At 38.0% G+C, this 15820-nt stretch overlaps 1 protein-coding gene across 7 annotated transcripts in view; it reads left to right on the top strand.

Annotated features, from left to right (window-relative positions):
• Positions 1–15820, top strand: part of CEP112 (centrosomal protein 112) — a 175533-nt gene that overhangs the window by 102409 nt on the left and 57304 nt on the right. For all 7 annotated transcript variants that reach the window (XR_015703216.1, XR_015703217.1, XM_087750765.1 and 4 more), the window contains one exon: positions 9385–9615. Coding sequence is in view for 5 of the 7 variants with exons in the window: in XM_087750765.1 (XP_087606891.1) it covers positions 9385–9615 (231 nt within the window). In the remaining 2 variants the exon portion in view is untranslated. The remainder of the gene's footprint in view (positions 1–9384; positions 9616–15820) is intronic.

The following is a 15820-nucleotide window of genomic DNA, read 5'->3' as shown; positions in this document are numbered from 1 at the left end:
TTTTTTAAAAGCTTTGATTTAGGGGATGCTGGACACAGAAATACTCTATCAGATTGACAGGTAGTACTTCCCAGTCATGCTGCAGAGATCTTTAGCCTCCATTTCTGTATTCCGTTGCAGGAAAGTCTTATCTTTCCTTAAATATCAGTAGTTTTTCTTCACTTTTTGAATAAGGTTTTCTGTAATGCTATTTCAGAACTGAATGTATCTTTAACGTTCATCTGAAAGGAATATTTTCCTTTCACATTCTGAAATACAGAAAATAAAGCCCTGTATTTTTTCACAAAGGAAAACAGGGAAGACTAAACACGTGTTTGGTGTAATTTTCATCAATCGTTGTTTAGGGATAGGTTGTTATGGTTTGTATGATGCAGCAAACCTGGTATTAGATACAGATGTTTATTTATTTATTAGCCACTCTGTATCTTATCTATAATCTGCTCTCATAAGTCATTTTAGCGGATCACTGCTAAGCAGGAATTTATGGCTGATTTTTTTTCCCATCTCCGTCATATTTAAGTTACACTAATGCAGTTACGTGGATTATTAGGTGCCCAGTTGAGTGTCTCCATTAAATTTCTTAGTAGAAAGACACAAGGCAATGAGTCCTCCAACTAGTCCTTTCCAGGTAGGTCTCTTAGTCGTCTTATTCAAATCATTTTGTTTGTACAAAGCAAAATACAAATACATTTCTTTCATCAGATAAAAAGAGAGGAGAACGAAGGCTGGATGTTTTAATTTTTGACTCACTGATCTATTTCAAAACAAATACAGTAAATCAGGTAATAAGAAACTGTTCTGGATCTGTCTTCCAGGCAAGAGGGCCAAGTCTTTTCCAGATCTTAGAACCGTTAAATGGAAAATTTATTTACATTCATCTCAATTTCAACTTAGTAATCCTTTCATTCACCAGTGCACTGTATTCTTTAGTTACACGTGTAGGCTTGAGGTTCTAACATTTGACTAAAAATCATTTTATTAGGAAGGCAGTGACAATAACCAACCTGTATGAAGTTCTGCTTTCTAGCTGGTGTTAACTAAATTAGAATCAAATGTACTTATGTAAATTAAGAAATCAAAATAAGCTCCATTAATTTTAAGCTCTTTGTGGAGCTGTTCAAATGGATGTCTGATTTTCTTTCTCTCCGTGCTCCTCCCCCCCCCCCTTTTTTTTTTTTAAAAGCCCAGTAGTTTGTAGCTTAAATGCCATTTACATTAACTGGGATTTAAGCAGCTAACTGGCTTCTTTAAAACTCCAGATCTATTTCAGTGCACTTCTTTTGGAAAAAAAGATAAAAATTTGTGTTTTGCTTAATACCGTGTCACAGCAGATCTTGAGAATTTGCTACCCCTTTCTCACACGTAGTCATAGATTTAGAAACCAGAATGATGCTGATACTTTCAGCATAACTTTTCCTACTGGCACTTTGATACCCATGTCCTGCATGTTTCTTTCCAGCCTTCAGAAATATGTCGCAAAGTTAGTGCACAGTTTGGGGTTTAGATTACCTATGGAAGTGTTGCCTAAGCATGTTTCTCTATAGGAATGACGTGGGTAGGCTCTTTTTTTCATTAATTTTATTGAAATGGAGCTCAGCAGAAGGTAACTTCTCTTTGTTGTTCTTCGTGAGTCAATACTTCCATCGCGTTTCAGGAAAATGCTTAAGCTGTAGAACAAGAGTAGACAAGATACAGCAAATGCGTTACTAAGAGATAACGTGTAAAGGGTGCTGGACTTTTTTGGGGACTGTGTAAGTGCAGGGGAAAAATGAAGTTGTCCATGGTTTGAATATGAAGAAGAGAGTGATGTTTAGCCTCCAGCAGCACTGTACAGGTAGGGTGGTGTTAAACCTGCCCCCACCCCTAACACCATAGTAGATACAAAATAAGCAAGGTTGGTAGGAATATACTTTTATCAGATTCATAAATGTTAGAGGTGTTTTTCAGAGCATACACAGTGCTGAAACAGTCCAAGTAAAGAATCTTACAAAGGAGGTTTGACATTTAAAAGCAGCTTAATGCTGTTAAAATTAATAGAATAAATATGTAAGTTAGCAGCTCAACACCTCACTTTACAAGCCCTGGTGGCTATTTTCAAGAGGGATGTCAGAGGTACGTTTGCAAAGGTGAGAGAAGCTGGGACTGTGTTGAGATGGAGTTGATACACCTTTGCGTAAGCCCTGTAATATGGGGATTCAGATTTTACACTGCTGAACAGCAAACATTTTACTGTTAGTACCATGGTTGCCATCTGCACTGCTTTTACATAAGTTTTTTTGACACTGAACATTCATCTGTTTGAGTCTAGAGAACTGCCACTCTTCCTATGTGGTGCAGGTTAGTGAGTACCGCTTAGGTTTGTGCAGCAGTTTTCCTACAAGAGAATACCTAGACTTGATGTTATACAAGCTGATTTATAAACTGTGGACGTTTGATTAATGAATGTATTAATAACTTCACCCCATCACTGCAATGTAGTCATATATAGGATAAAGATGTCTTGTAGTTAACAAGTTGTGCAATAGCACCGACATTATGGGCAGAATTTTTTCCCTCAAGAACGAGGACACTGAAGTATGCACAAAATACTGTATAAGCATGTAATAAAATGCATCTCTTTGAGTATTGAAGTTTTAATTTTGCTGATATTTTAGTGTTTCCCGGAAGTACTAGGCTACTGATCAGGACTACTTGTAATTATGGTAGTGGTAGCAGAGCTCCTGCGCTTCCCTGATTTCCTCTGGAAGAGCTTGCACAGCTTTGTGGAAAATTTGATCAGCGCTCTTAGGAGGTGAGACCAACCTGTTGGTCACTGAACTGTTGTTCATTTTCACTTCATTTCACACCTTTTCGTTTATCTGCTCCCTTAATTACCATATTTATGGGTCTGTGTGTTCTTACCCAAAAGGCATTTAAACTTGACAGTGTTTAAATTGTGCTGTGAAAGCTAAATAGCTGTTTATTACTTATCCCTGTAATTTGTGCTCTGCCACATCATTACCCCTGTGATAACGTGCGTGACATTTGTGGAAGTAGTTTTCTTTGCAAATCAAATCTATCTTTTTAAGGATTCATAATATTGACAAATTGCTGATTTTACCAGTCACAAGAAAAATTGGATAATAAGTTCTTAACATGTTTTAATTGAAATTGCTATGGTGTAGACAATATTTTCAATATAGTTGGTTAAAATGGAGATAATTGAGTTAATTGCAAAGCTTTATTTAGAAGATGACATTAAAAACTTGAGTTACTACATGTTAATGACTCTTGCTAGTTCAAAATTCTTTTGAAGTACCGGTTTAGATTTGATATCTCTTCAGATTTAGATTGTAGCTTGAACAAAAAGATGGCTTTTTTCAGCACTGCTGTGTACCCTTTGTATCATTGTCACGTTACAAAGGAGCCACAAATACAGCTGCCAGCTGGTTGAAGTGGCCAGTTGAAATTCGTCTGGCACGGAGAAAAGCAGAGGTATACTGGGACCAGTGAGTCCCACTCAGTAAGATGCTTTGTGGGCAAAAAGATCAGAGAGCCATTAGGACTGTGCCTGCCCTGGGTACTGCACGTGGTTGCTCTATGGAGTAAAAATCATGGGGACAGTTCCCCAAAGCCAGGGTGAGATCAAGTGTAAGACCGATTGTTGTGACTTGCTGAAACTGCAGTAGTAAGACTCATTAATATAAACCAATTTTGTTTTAAACGCACACTAACATTACACATCTTTGAAATTCTTACAGCTATTATTTTTTTCTAAGCTTAGAGCTGCAAACAAATAATATTTGTTTACTTTTTTAGCATTCTTTTATGTTAGATGCATTGCTTATTTTTGTAATGGTAGAGAAACTTGTCTTATCTGGTTCTCAGCACTTTATAAAGCTTTGTTTATTAATAAGAGAGCTAAATTAGTTCAGATTCCCACTTTCAAGGTATAATCCCTTCTAAGGTATTTTACACTAAATATGTCACCGGTGACTGCATGCCTGGGATGGGATACTTACCCACCTCTTCTGGGACGTTGCACTGATGGTGGGTAAAAAGGGAGTCATTGTCACCACTGAATCACTGGGTGTTTCTACTTTGTTCCTTATTTTCCTTTTAATTCTTCTTCATCATCGAAGTGAGATTTGTTTTTACCACACACTTCCTTTCCCCTGACTGGGCTGATCTCCTTTCAAAAATAATCCACCACCCAATAACGAATGTTATGGGTACCTCATCCATCTCTGTCACATCACGCCAGCCTAACAAGACACAAAGAAACCAATCTCCCTTTCAGAAGGGCTCAGCTGATGGTTTCACAGAGCACGCTGTTCCAATGCAGGCGCTCATTTCAGTGTTCTTCAGGTGAGAAAGCATTGGCGCGCACAGAGGCAGAAGCTGCATATCGGCGGTTCAAACAGGGCTGTTAGTTACGGGCTGATATTTTAGGTTATTATCCTAGAAAGGATGATTGTGATCATGTAACCTAACGTTCATGTTTGAGCTAAGTCCATGGAACTGCTCAGAGGTTTTTGGGGTTTTTGTTGTTTTTATTTTAAATGTTACATGCAAGCAAATTTAAACACAGCAAATTGAGACCTATGCAGTCATCTGCAACTGAAGCCAAGTTAGCCCAGTGTGGAAAACTTTTGAAACTCAGCTTGAGGAGTTGTCATGATCCCCTTGAGAAATGCAGAGGTCTTTAAAAGTGATACTTTTTTCATCAGCCTGAGTACACTCAGCAATGAAGAACAACGAAGGGTTATTGCAACTTCATCTGCTGGGAGATGTTAGTCACTTACTGTAAAAACTGCTGAAGCAACACCTAAATGACTCTAGATCTGAGCCTCAGGGAATATGTTAAGAATGGATTTGATCTTAACTCTGCATTGCCTTGTTTTTGCGAGTTTAAAATGCCCTCAACACTATTTGAAGCTAAATACGGTGATGGGGTGGATGTGGTTTGGTGTGTAATACATTGAGCGGGAGACGGTGAAGTCCATGTATTCCATCACTGTGCGTATAAAAGATGCAATCATGCTCTAGCCTCTTCCTTAGAAACTGATCCAAGTAAATGCTTCATGGGGTTGAAGTAGGAGCTCCTGAAAAATAAAGGTTATATATATTTTTTTTTTAATTAGGCTGTAGTCATTCAGACCATTTCTCATCTCTGTTGCATGTAACTGTAGCAGAGTTTCAGACATCAGCAACGGATTTTAATTTAAACTTTTTGCCAGCTTTATATTTTCTTATGCAATTTACTTTTTAAAATTAAGAGCACATGTTTTCCTTCCAAATAACATCCAGAACATTTATTGGCATTTTAAATGGGCTAAAGTAAGTGAGCAACCTTCTTTTTTTCTTTCAAGTCTATTTTTTCCCTACAGGCAAATTGCTGTGGGCAATTTGACACTATTTTATGACACTATTTCAGCACAGATATTCTTAGTTAGAATTCTAAGTTATTCCTTTGAAACAGAAATAGAAATCACCATCTCAGCTAGCAGTTTCTTCAGCTATGGGATTGTGATACGTGCATACACATACGTACAAGTATGCCATATAAATTCATATGAAATCTCTACCCTGTCACGCAGTTTACATATTTGTATTTTTGTTCCCTTTGGGATACTCTGTAAGCTAGTGGTTTCTTTCTGTTTGTTTTTCTTTATGCGGAGTAATAGTCATTTTACAAAACGCTTTCTAGTCTGGGGCATGCTGCTGTGGCATGGCCATCCTGTGGAATTGCTATGAACTTCTGCATTCACAGATCTCTTATTTCATTTACTCGTACCCATACAACTGAAATAAAGACTGTAACATTTTGATCCAAAAAAGGGGCAGCAAGTAGCAATAAAATTTTGGACCTGTTATATACTGTGAAGTCTTTATTTCTTTTGTTTAAGCCTTATGTTTAGCAGAAGAATAACTTGCTCTGGTGGAGTGTTTAGGACATGTATTTGTCACAGCAGCTCTTGTGCCCAAGTTATTGTTTGGACCATGCAAACAATTTGGTAGGCATGGGTCACAAACATAGATTTGAGCAGCTAGGAAAAGTATTTAAGAAACCAATACTGAGAAAGAGGATTTGGATTTACAAACAAACCAAGCAAGCATCATGCCTTCAGATCTCAGGCATGAGAAGTGAGATTTTGTAATTGCATTTTTTGTTTTTCCAGCGAATTGTTAAGACAAGACAGTTGCTTTTAAGTTTTATATTTCATGGATTTTTCACAACTGGGAATTATGTCATCTTGTTTGTTTGGGTTTTTTTTTTCCTAGTAGTACTAATTTGCCTACATTTAAGTCTAATAATGGTTTATTAAACCTGGCATGTGGAATAGCAGAATCTTAGGGATGGAAAGTTTGGGATTCATTTCCTTTAGCAGGTTGAAGATATCCATGTCACACAAAGCTGTCTTATGCAGCAAGTTGTTCGGTTGTAAGCTGCTTCTGCCAGTGACTTTGTTTATGGGAAAAAATAATCTGGCTGCGAGAACTAGACTTATTTTAAAGTAATTGACAGGAACTGTGTCTGTGATCCCCAATATAAGCTTTTTCCAGTCACTGTGGAGAGATCAGATGTCTCTTAACATCATCTTACTAGCAGTGAAGTTGCTCCAAAAGGACTTATTTAATCATATTAGTTTCGCTGCCATCACCCCGTCTTCAGATTCTTTCTTCTTTCCTAATAGAACCAAATCTGCTTTTGCCATCTATCAGGTCCAACATTAATGCTCCTTTGCATATTAATTACTGTTACTTTACCTATAACATTCAGCCCCCTATCTTTTGGCTCCCCAGCTTTGAATCTGAAGGCTTGGAGCTGTTACTTTTTCCATGGGGCAGTAGAAAACACTATATTGTGCCATTTGATTTTCTAATGGCTTTGTATAAGAACTGTTGAATGTAGAGCACAGTAAAGCAGAAAGATGTAACAGCTGAGTCAGGAATTCACTCAGTCTCTGTTTTGGCTTGTAATATGATTTATGAATGAATTTTCCCTGTATTAGAAGAAGTTAGCCTTGGCTCCTTATCCTAAATATTTTATCAAACTCTTTAGGAAACTTCTGAGCAATGTAATATCTTAGTTTCACTTACATGCGGTGGGGGGGAGTTTAAGGAAGTTTTTTGTTTTAAAAAAGAAGGGGGGGGGGAAGGAAAATGGTAGCGGAGGGGGAATAAGCTCTCAAAACAAGCTCTCACAGATTAAAAGATAATTGTTACTATTCCGGGCAGGATTTGCATTGGAACGGCTATTAAAAAACCCAAATGCTACGTATGTCAGTTTAGAACTCAGACCATATCATCCTATAGAAATTGTAGCTCTGTAGCATTTCTTTGGTTAAGTAAAAGCCAGTTAGGCTAACATTTTGTTATGATCTGGAGGTGAAATTATTTTCCAAAAGAATTATAAAAGTATATTGTAGATTATAATTATATATTAAAATGTACTTTACATTTTAGTCTGCATAATTATATACTAAAGTGTACTTTACATATTTAGACTGTATATAGATTTAAGAAAAAATTAAACATGTAGAGGAAAAGATCAGGAAAGGAAGGAAAGGATCTAGTGCAGATTACACTATGTGAACCATATGTTTGAGATAATGCTGATATAGTTGAAGTATGTGGCCTGTGTTACACTTCTGTATACAAACGATGTGCTCATTCCATCCCTACACATACACACAAAATTCTGCCTTTGACATAGTAGGGAATAATGCCAATGAGTAATTAAGAAAGCATGGAAGCAAAAGTCAGTCTTCTGATAAATTTCTGAGATGGTTAATATTATTTAATACATGTTACACTTGTGATAGTCGAAGGACACAACTGAAGGTTTGAGGGGAGATGACATGTCTTTTATTACACCATATAGTTCAAATAGTTTGAAAAAAATAGGCAAACTTTCAAGCCTCGATTTTTCTCTCTCAGATCACAGAATTTATAACAATCTGTCTTGGGATATTAATGTACAAGGCAATGTTTCTGATAGTCATTCATTTCCCAACTTTGGTCAGAAATGAATGTTTCTTTTTCAAAGATTTGTAGTAATGTGGTTCTCAGAGACTGCAAATAGATGGTTGAGCTGAATACAGACAGTATATTAAAAATGTCTAAAGGAGAAAAATAATAGTTGGAGAGAGTGATCCGTTCAGAGCTCTAGAAGCAGTAACTGGCGTTCCAGGGCAATGGGATCTTTAAATATACGGTAATTTTCATCAGATTTTCTTATGAAACCTTTAATAAGCTTGAGCTGAGTCACCTACATCTGTTTGGTAGAACATCAATTTCTCATCTCAATATTATCGCATCCTCTGTGAAAGAATCCCAGGGAACTGCACAGTTCCTTGTGAAGCAGGGAGGGAAAAGGGGGAAATACTGTGCGAGGTTCTTAGTGAAAAATGCTAATTTTCAGAATTGTATTTACAAATGAAAACGTATGTGCTTGCAACATCATACATTGCAATTAGCTGTAAGGACAACGGTTTGATGTCACAGATACAATGCTCCTATACTTCGTTTAAGAAGCTATAGAAGAACCGCAGTTAGAAGAGTAACTAATGAGAGTTGTACGCAAGTGTAAATCTAAAGTAATAAATGTATACTCTACTACTACTACTGTAAAGTAGCCATGTCTATACTGTATACTTTAGGAGTAGCACAGATGTACCACACATAACTTCCATTCCTTACCCTTTCAAGTTCCCCCCTCGAAGGCAGGCAGTGAGCCGGCTCCCCGCTGTTCTGCTGCCGCACCGCAGTCCCCCGCTTCTGATGCCACTGCTGCGTCGCACAACATATTTTGCTCCCGAGGACTGAAGGATAATCTGTGATCACATAAAAGAGAGTTGTGGGTTCTGAAGTCTGTGTCTTGCATTTTGAAGGTTGTGTATCTTTTCTATACTGTTTGCAGAGTCTTAAGGGTTCTCTGCATTGGCCCCTGTCATCCTCTCTCGGCATGCTCTAGTTCCCTCACCCGGAGAAGGACGTTCTTTGATACGTTCCTGGTGCACATTAGCACGTTATGATGAAATACAGTCTATAATCTGTAGCAGTGATTGATAAATGATTGATGATACACTGATATCTCATTAGAAGGCAGCAGGTCATTTCTTAAAGGAAAAAAAAGAAGGCGTGGGCATTATACGTAGTGATTATATGCCACAAACTACGGGGGCACGCCCTCCAAAAAGGTAAATCTTGCTCCATCCATGCTTTGGGCAGGGGCGAGCCATATTCGTCTGCATATACGAAGAGAGGGGGAAGAGTAATAAAAGAGGCCAAGAAAAGGGACAGAGAATCCTTTGAGTCTCCTTCCTACCCCAGCTAACAGCCTGTCTGAGAAATCAAGTGTTTTGTGGGTTTTTTTACTTCATTTGTTCTTTATTTCAGGTGATCTGTGATATGGAGAACCAAATCCACAAGCTGAGGGAAGAGCTTATTCAGGTAAATGCCCAGCGGAAGCAACAGCTGCTGGAGCTGAGCCATCAGTGGGACGAGGAGAAGCAGAGGGCAGCTCGCGACCATGAGACCGCGGTGAACAAGCTGAAACTGGAGGCTGAAAAAATGACATTAGACCTGAAAAAGATACATGCGGCAGAAACAGAGAAGGCCCTGGACAAGGTAAGAGGTTTGTGTGGGGCTGCTTCTTGTGGCATGGCAAAAGGGGAGCAATCGCCCCAAAAGGCAGATAAGCAAAGTTTCACCGAGGAAAAATGTTTAGGGGTCACTCAAGTTGAAAAAACAGACGTATGCTGTAGATCTGACATTGGATGCCGCAGTCACAGCGCGAGTATGGAAAGTTTTGTGGTTCTATAATGAAAGACTTCTCTTTGCACACGCAGTGGCAGCGGTCGCTGCTGTAACTGTGTTCCCTGAGAGCGGTGCTGGGGCAGCACCTTCCAGCCGTGGTGAGTGTGGAACGGGGACGACCGTGCGGTGCTCGGGAGCTGGCAGGACTTCAAAAATCCAGATGATTTCAAAGGCAAAGCCAGCCAAGGACTAGGCTAATCACTTTTCCTTTGCTGGAATAGATAGAGTAGAAAGGGCGGTTCTGTCTAACCAAGCTTTTTCTCCCTTAAAAAGAGGGAAAGTTCTTAAGGAGGAAAAAGTTCAGGGTAAAACTGCAAGGAAATTGGGTCTAGTTGCTAACAATGGCTGGTCTGCTTTTGCCTGTGTGCATCGGGTGAGCGAGTGCTGTGTGAAAGGCTTGAAAATAGAAATTAATGTTTGAGATACATCAAGGCTTCCCTCCCCATTCTGTTCAGCGGGGTCACTGATTGCACATCCGTGCTTGCTGAGCGTCCCCTTGTACCAGCGTCTTGCATTCAAGTATTTCACCACATTAGGGATGATATGAGCTAAAACATGTGAGTTTTATTTCAAAAGCTAAACTAAAAAAACCCTACTTAATATTTATGGTAGGTGCTGCGTATATGTAAGCAGATAGTTGTTGAAGTATCTTTTATATGCGTTAATGTAATAAATCATACATTTTATTGCAAAGCAATGTACCGTGGCACAAATTAACAATTTGCATAGAGTGTTTGAACAGCCTTTGTGAAAGTGACATTTCATTTACCTGCATCAGGTTCTCGGTCTGTAATTTTAAACAGCATTCGGAGGATTATGTTGGAAATCAGCCAGCCTGAAGCCATTAAATGGCTGTGATCAACAATTCAGAATCTTTTCTGAATGTAAGGAAATCTTCGCTTGGCATAATTATTTAAAGCCAAGGTCACAGAAAGTATTTAAACCTTTGAAATTCATCGTTAAAGGATTAATTTTAACTCAGGAAGACATTGTCATTTTTGCTTAAAAATGGAATTTGAATCTCAATTCTTTTCTTTCTTTGATCTTTTTTTACATGTGTAGTATAGCAAAAGAAAAGTTAACTTCTTTACATCCTCAAATTAAAGTTACAAATAATCCTTCGTAGGGCAATATCTTTAATAGCCTTGAATTGTCATTTCTGACAGAAATACTATTTTTTTTAATTTGTTGGATTTTTTCTATTTTAAAAAAATTGCTAATTTTAAGCTATATTAACTGCTATTGAATTTTTTTTTTTAAATTTAACCTACTTCCCTATTTGTACCTCTAATCAGAAGAGCACATGTTGAATAAAAGACAGGAGGGGGTGGAAGGTATCTCTGTTGGAAAGTCTTTCACAGACATGTGAAAATACCTTGTATTACCTTCAAATCTCTCTTTACCCTTCTGCTTCATTTTTGTCTTCCAAATGTAGAGCTGTGGAAACTGGCCACAAAGTCCGAAAGTCAAAGTAGCTTGGAGGGCAAACTCCATTTAAAGCTCAAAAGTTACAGTTTCAGCTAACTTAGTTCAAATCTTGATCCTATTGAAGTCCACAGAAATTTGATGAAGGAGATTTTATCCAAGGGGGGGAAAGCCACTTAATTGCAGCATGAGTCTTGAAACTTGTTTTTAAGAGTCTCTTTATTTTTCTAGCAAATCTTGTTACCTTGAAGTTTAGGACAATAGGGGAGAAAAATTTGTCCTCTAAATTTACTGTTTTCTGCCAATTCTGTAAAGATTGCTTAAAAATCCAAGGGGAAGCTGAATTTCACTGTTTCGGCTTGGAACATCTGACTGTCCAGACTTTCTGAAGGTCAGCCTATTCCCAAGTGAAGGATCTCATTCCTCTGTGGTCTGTTTTGTGAGTAATACTGATTTCTGTGTGGATTGCTTTGTGTAATTGTGGACTGTTGTTCACGTGAACATGATGAAATACAAAAGAAATGGCTAACACTTAAGTGAAAAGAAAAACTGAAGTAAAAATGGGTAGAAGGAGATATAGGGTTGGTATGGTATTGCCCTCCCCACGGCCCTGCTGCAGTGGGGGTGGGAAGGAGGAGAGGGGGGGACACAGACAGAGGAACAGTTTTCAGTGCAAGCATGCTGGACATTTAAATATCTGCTGGTATTTGTAGACAGCTTTTCAATATTTAGGGACACATAATTGACTGAAGTCTTTAATTGTCTGTTGCTTAAAAATCTCCACTGTAAAGATAGTACATTGTTTATTGTAATATTTTATTTGATTCATTTTGTTAGTGATTACAGCATACAATGCCAGAAAGTTGCTCAATAAATGTGGTACAGTAATGTTTTTCAACCTATGATTCTAAAAGCAAATATCTTTTGACAGTTATTGCATCTCCCAGTCACTAGGGAATGACAGGTGGGAAAATAGCAAACGGGTTGCCAAATGGCACCGTGTAACCTGCACTATAGGAAAGATAAACATGGCATTTGTTGTTGTGGAAATAATAATAAAGGGAAAAGTCCATAATTTTCCAGTGACCTTCCCTGTTGCAGGTATTGTTTTCAATTAAACACCACCTTCTTAAAAAGTGAGCTATAGCTGACCTAAATATGCCCATGATGAGCAGTGTTGAACCTGTTGTGGGCAAGTTGGGCACCCCTGAGGCTTCTCCGTGCTGAGCGCTGCCCCGAGCTGCAGCAGCGCTGGAGAAGGTGCCGAGGGCTCTACCTGAACTGCTGTCAGAAGACTTCTGTAAGCAAGGTCCTTACCACCAACCTGGTACATAGAAACGGAGCTGAGGTGATACCGGAGCAGCTCGGCGGGTGCCGGGCTAATGCGGTGCAGAGGTAGCTGTTCTTGCTGGCGCAGTGCAGCGATTCTTCTTTAGCCTTGCTTTTTGTGAGATCAGGTGCCACAGCCTGATCACGTGCAATCACCTTATTGCTCACCTTTTAAGACCTAACATGGTAGTTATATTAGAAGACAGAACCATCTTATCAGATAAGGATAACAAATTTTAATGTCCTTAAGGTCAGATAAGCCGTGCTGGACATAAATCAGAGAAAAATTCAAGACGATAGCATAGAGAATTTGAAACAGTACTTACCATGTTCTTAGGACTTCAGTACTTTCGTAATATCTGTTATCTGTCTCTAACATAAAAATGACTTGAGAATATCTCCAAATTATTTCTTGTCTATTAGTTAAGGAATCTTAAATATCGTTTCAGAAGAACACTGGTATTCAATCATAATGATTTTGATTTACTTTTAAAGTATAGATTTAACTTGCTTGCATTCTGTTATAGCAAGTGATTATAGCATTTTCTGATATGATGGTAGTTTTATTTTTTTTTTTATTTGAAGTCATACCTCATTATGATGAAATGAAACATAAACTGTTTGAGAAATGAACATATTAGCGATACATAGTACTGTAGTTAGGCTCCGCTAAAGACTGATTTCAGCAAGGAGACAGGTGTGTTATAGGTTGCATCAGCAGCACTTACAGCATGAACGCTAATCAGCCAGGTGTAACAGACTGTACAAAGCTCATGAGCATTTTCAGGTTTGCCAGAAATTACTAAAAGCAAGAGACAAACTGCATTTCTAAGTGCGTGCAGATGTGAAGCTTGGCTAACACAACTGTTTGTAACATTCATCTGTGGTATTTTCTTGGCAAAGAAAAGGAGCCTTCAGAAAGCATGACCCAAGCAGCCCAGCAGACGCGCTAACAATGCTCAAAGGAAGCAACCTTGGAGCTGAAAACATCTCATAAAAAAAGCTCTCTTTGAGCAGCGCACATGAGTAAATTGGAGTGGGAGAAAAAGTTGGTTTTTTTTTTTTCTTCCCTCTCTAAATAATTTTCAACATTTAGCTTTTTATTGCCTTCTCTTCTATATTTAAATAGATATTTTGACTCATCCTGTTAAATCTTTATGCAGGTTCCAGGAACACTAATTCATTTTCAGTGCTGCTTTTCTTGTGGAGAAGTAATTTACATTTTTCTGTATTGACTGTACTGAATGCGCATAATAGTTGATTACAGGATGAAGCTGTAGTCAAAAAAAAAAGAAAAAAAGGGGAGAGTCAAACACTTCAGTTTCTGGACTGCAATTCTTCTGATTTCAGTAAAGTTGTGAAACGGTTCACTCTGGAGAGATGGGACTCCAAGATGGCAGGCAACCTGGCCAGAGCCGTGCAAATCGTGCTTGTAGGTTTTAATGATGTAGCGGTTAGTTGTACTCTGAGATTTCTGTTATCTTAAACAAAAATCGACATTTACAATGTTTTCTAGCCTATACCTGTTACAACCATTCTACCTATGTCTGGTGGGAAGTCCATATAAAAGTAAAATGCCCAGGAAATTCAAAGTGAAGGTTAAAATTAAAAAAAAAAAAAAAAGTTAAAAGTATTGTACTCAGTGTAAGTGACCGCTTCCCTAATTAAGAATAACTATTTTACAAGGTAGTTATGTTGTAATATAATGTTTTTGTAACAGGGCCTTTTTCAAAAATCTGCGGACAGCAGCCTATAATTGGATGCTTAATTTTTTAACAACTTCTACTTGCATATAGTTTACAAATAACGTCCTGATAATGTGCCCTAAAGAACATTTCAGTCCTTCCTTTATCATCAAGCTTTGTGATGCTGGATTAATTAACTAGCAAGTACAGCCCTAGGATGCAGTCCAGTTGGACATGCTTGTTGGGCATACTCTCATCCTGCATACGTAGGAATATCTTTAATTCACACTATCTGCCCTGGCACTATTGTCAGTACTCATACAGATGATGTCATACTGTTCAGCATGGCAAAGAAATAGAAGATGAAGAGAAAGAATATGACATCTTCAGAGATTAAAGAGATACTCCAAGAGGTACTCTATTAAAGGTATTGAGTTTCCTCTAAGCAGTTAAGTTACTTCTGCTCGTAAAAAATAGGCATTGCGTGCTTTCCATTAGCTTATGTTGTTGAATATTGTCTATCTAGCTGTTGTTTTTCTCTGCCAACTCTACATTTCATTAACTAGCAAAACGGGTTCCATCTTTGTATCTAAGACCTTCTGGGAGCTGGACCATCTCTGCAGCAATTCTTCAGGTTTCTGCTAAGAATTCTTAGCATAATGGAGTCTTTGATCTGAGTGACACCTTTCACTTCATTAACTTGAACACTAATAGCCGTAGTATAGATAGCTTCGTTTCTGTGAGCATCCAGATGAACTGTTTTCACACTCGTTGCAACGATACCCTGGTTATTTACATGGGGGCAAATAGGTCAACCATAAAATGTGGACATGTATTCTTCCTGAGTATAATGATATCATTAAATTGGTATCTAATTATAATGCAGACATATCTTTTTCTCCACGATGTGAATGCATTCAGGACCTCCACCTGTTGGTTTATACGTGCCATTTTTTTAGGCTAAAATTTTTAAATGCTTGTTTGAATCTGTTACATAGATTCTTTTACTTAGGCCTTAGCTAGGAATGATCTAAAGAGCTTCTGATTCTTACCAAGAAGAGCTGGATATTCCCTGAGTCTCTTAATTTTTTTCATTATAATCTGAGAACTATTGTCTATGATATTATCTCTCTATTCCAGAATAGCAATATTTTTGTTGGTTTTGTGTTGAGTCTGTGTGCATTTACTTACATTTGGTCCTTGAACATTTCTGACACTGTGTTAGTAATTCACCAACTAATATTATCAAAAATGAGCATAGTACTTTGGCTTTGTTGGAGAAAATCTGCCAAAAGCCTAGAAGATCAAGAAAAAAGAAATGTATGTCATAAAGAGAAAAGATTTGTATAGCAACGTTAGTGTATGTTAGCACAAGAAGTGCAGATTGTTTAATCTGTCTTTATAGTACCTTTACAGCAACTCTTGCGATAAAATTTTGCTCACAGATGAGGGGAGAAAACCAATTTCCTCTCTAGTGTGTCCCCTTTTGCACTGCTCCTTCTTATTCCTCCAAAGAAAAAGAAAGAAAGATGATAGTGGACCAGGACCATGGTCACAGGAATTGCATCATCCCTTAG

The sequence above is a fragment of the Nipponia nippon genome, unplaced genomic scaffold (assembly GCF_047370975.1).
Source record: "Nipponia nippon isolate SJK-2023a ecotype South Korea unplaced genomic scaffold, ASM4737097v1 scaffold_14, whole genome shotgun sequence".
Classification (NCBI taxonomy): domain Eukaryota; kingdom Metazoa; phylum Chordata; class Aves; order Pelecaniformes; family Threskiornithidae; genus Nipponia; species Nipponia nippon.
Note: the sequence above shows the minus strand (reverse complement) of the source record. Positions and strands in the feature narration are given on the sequence as shown.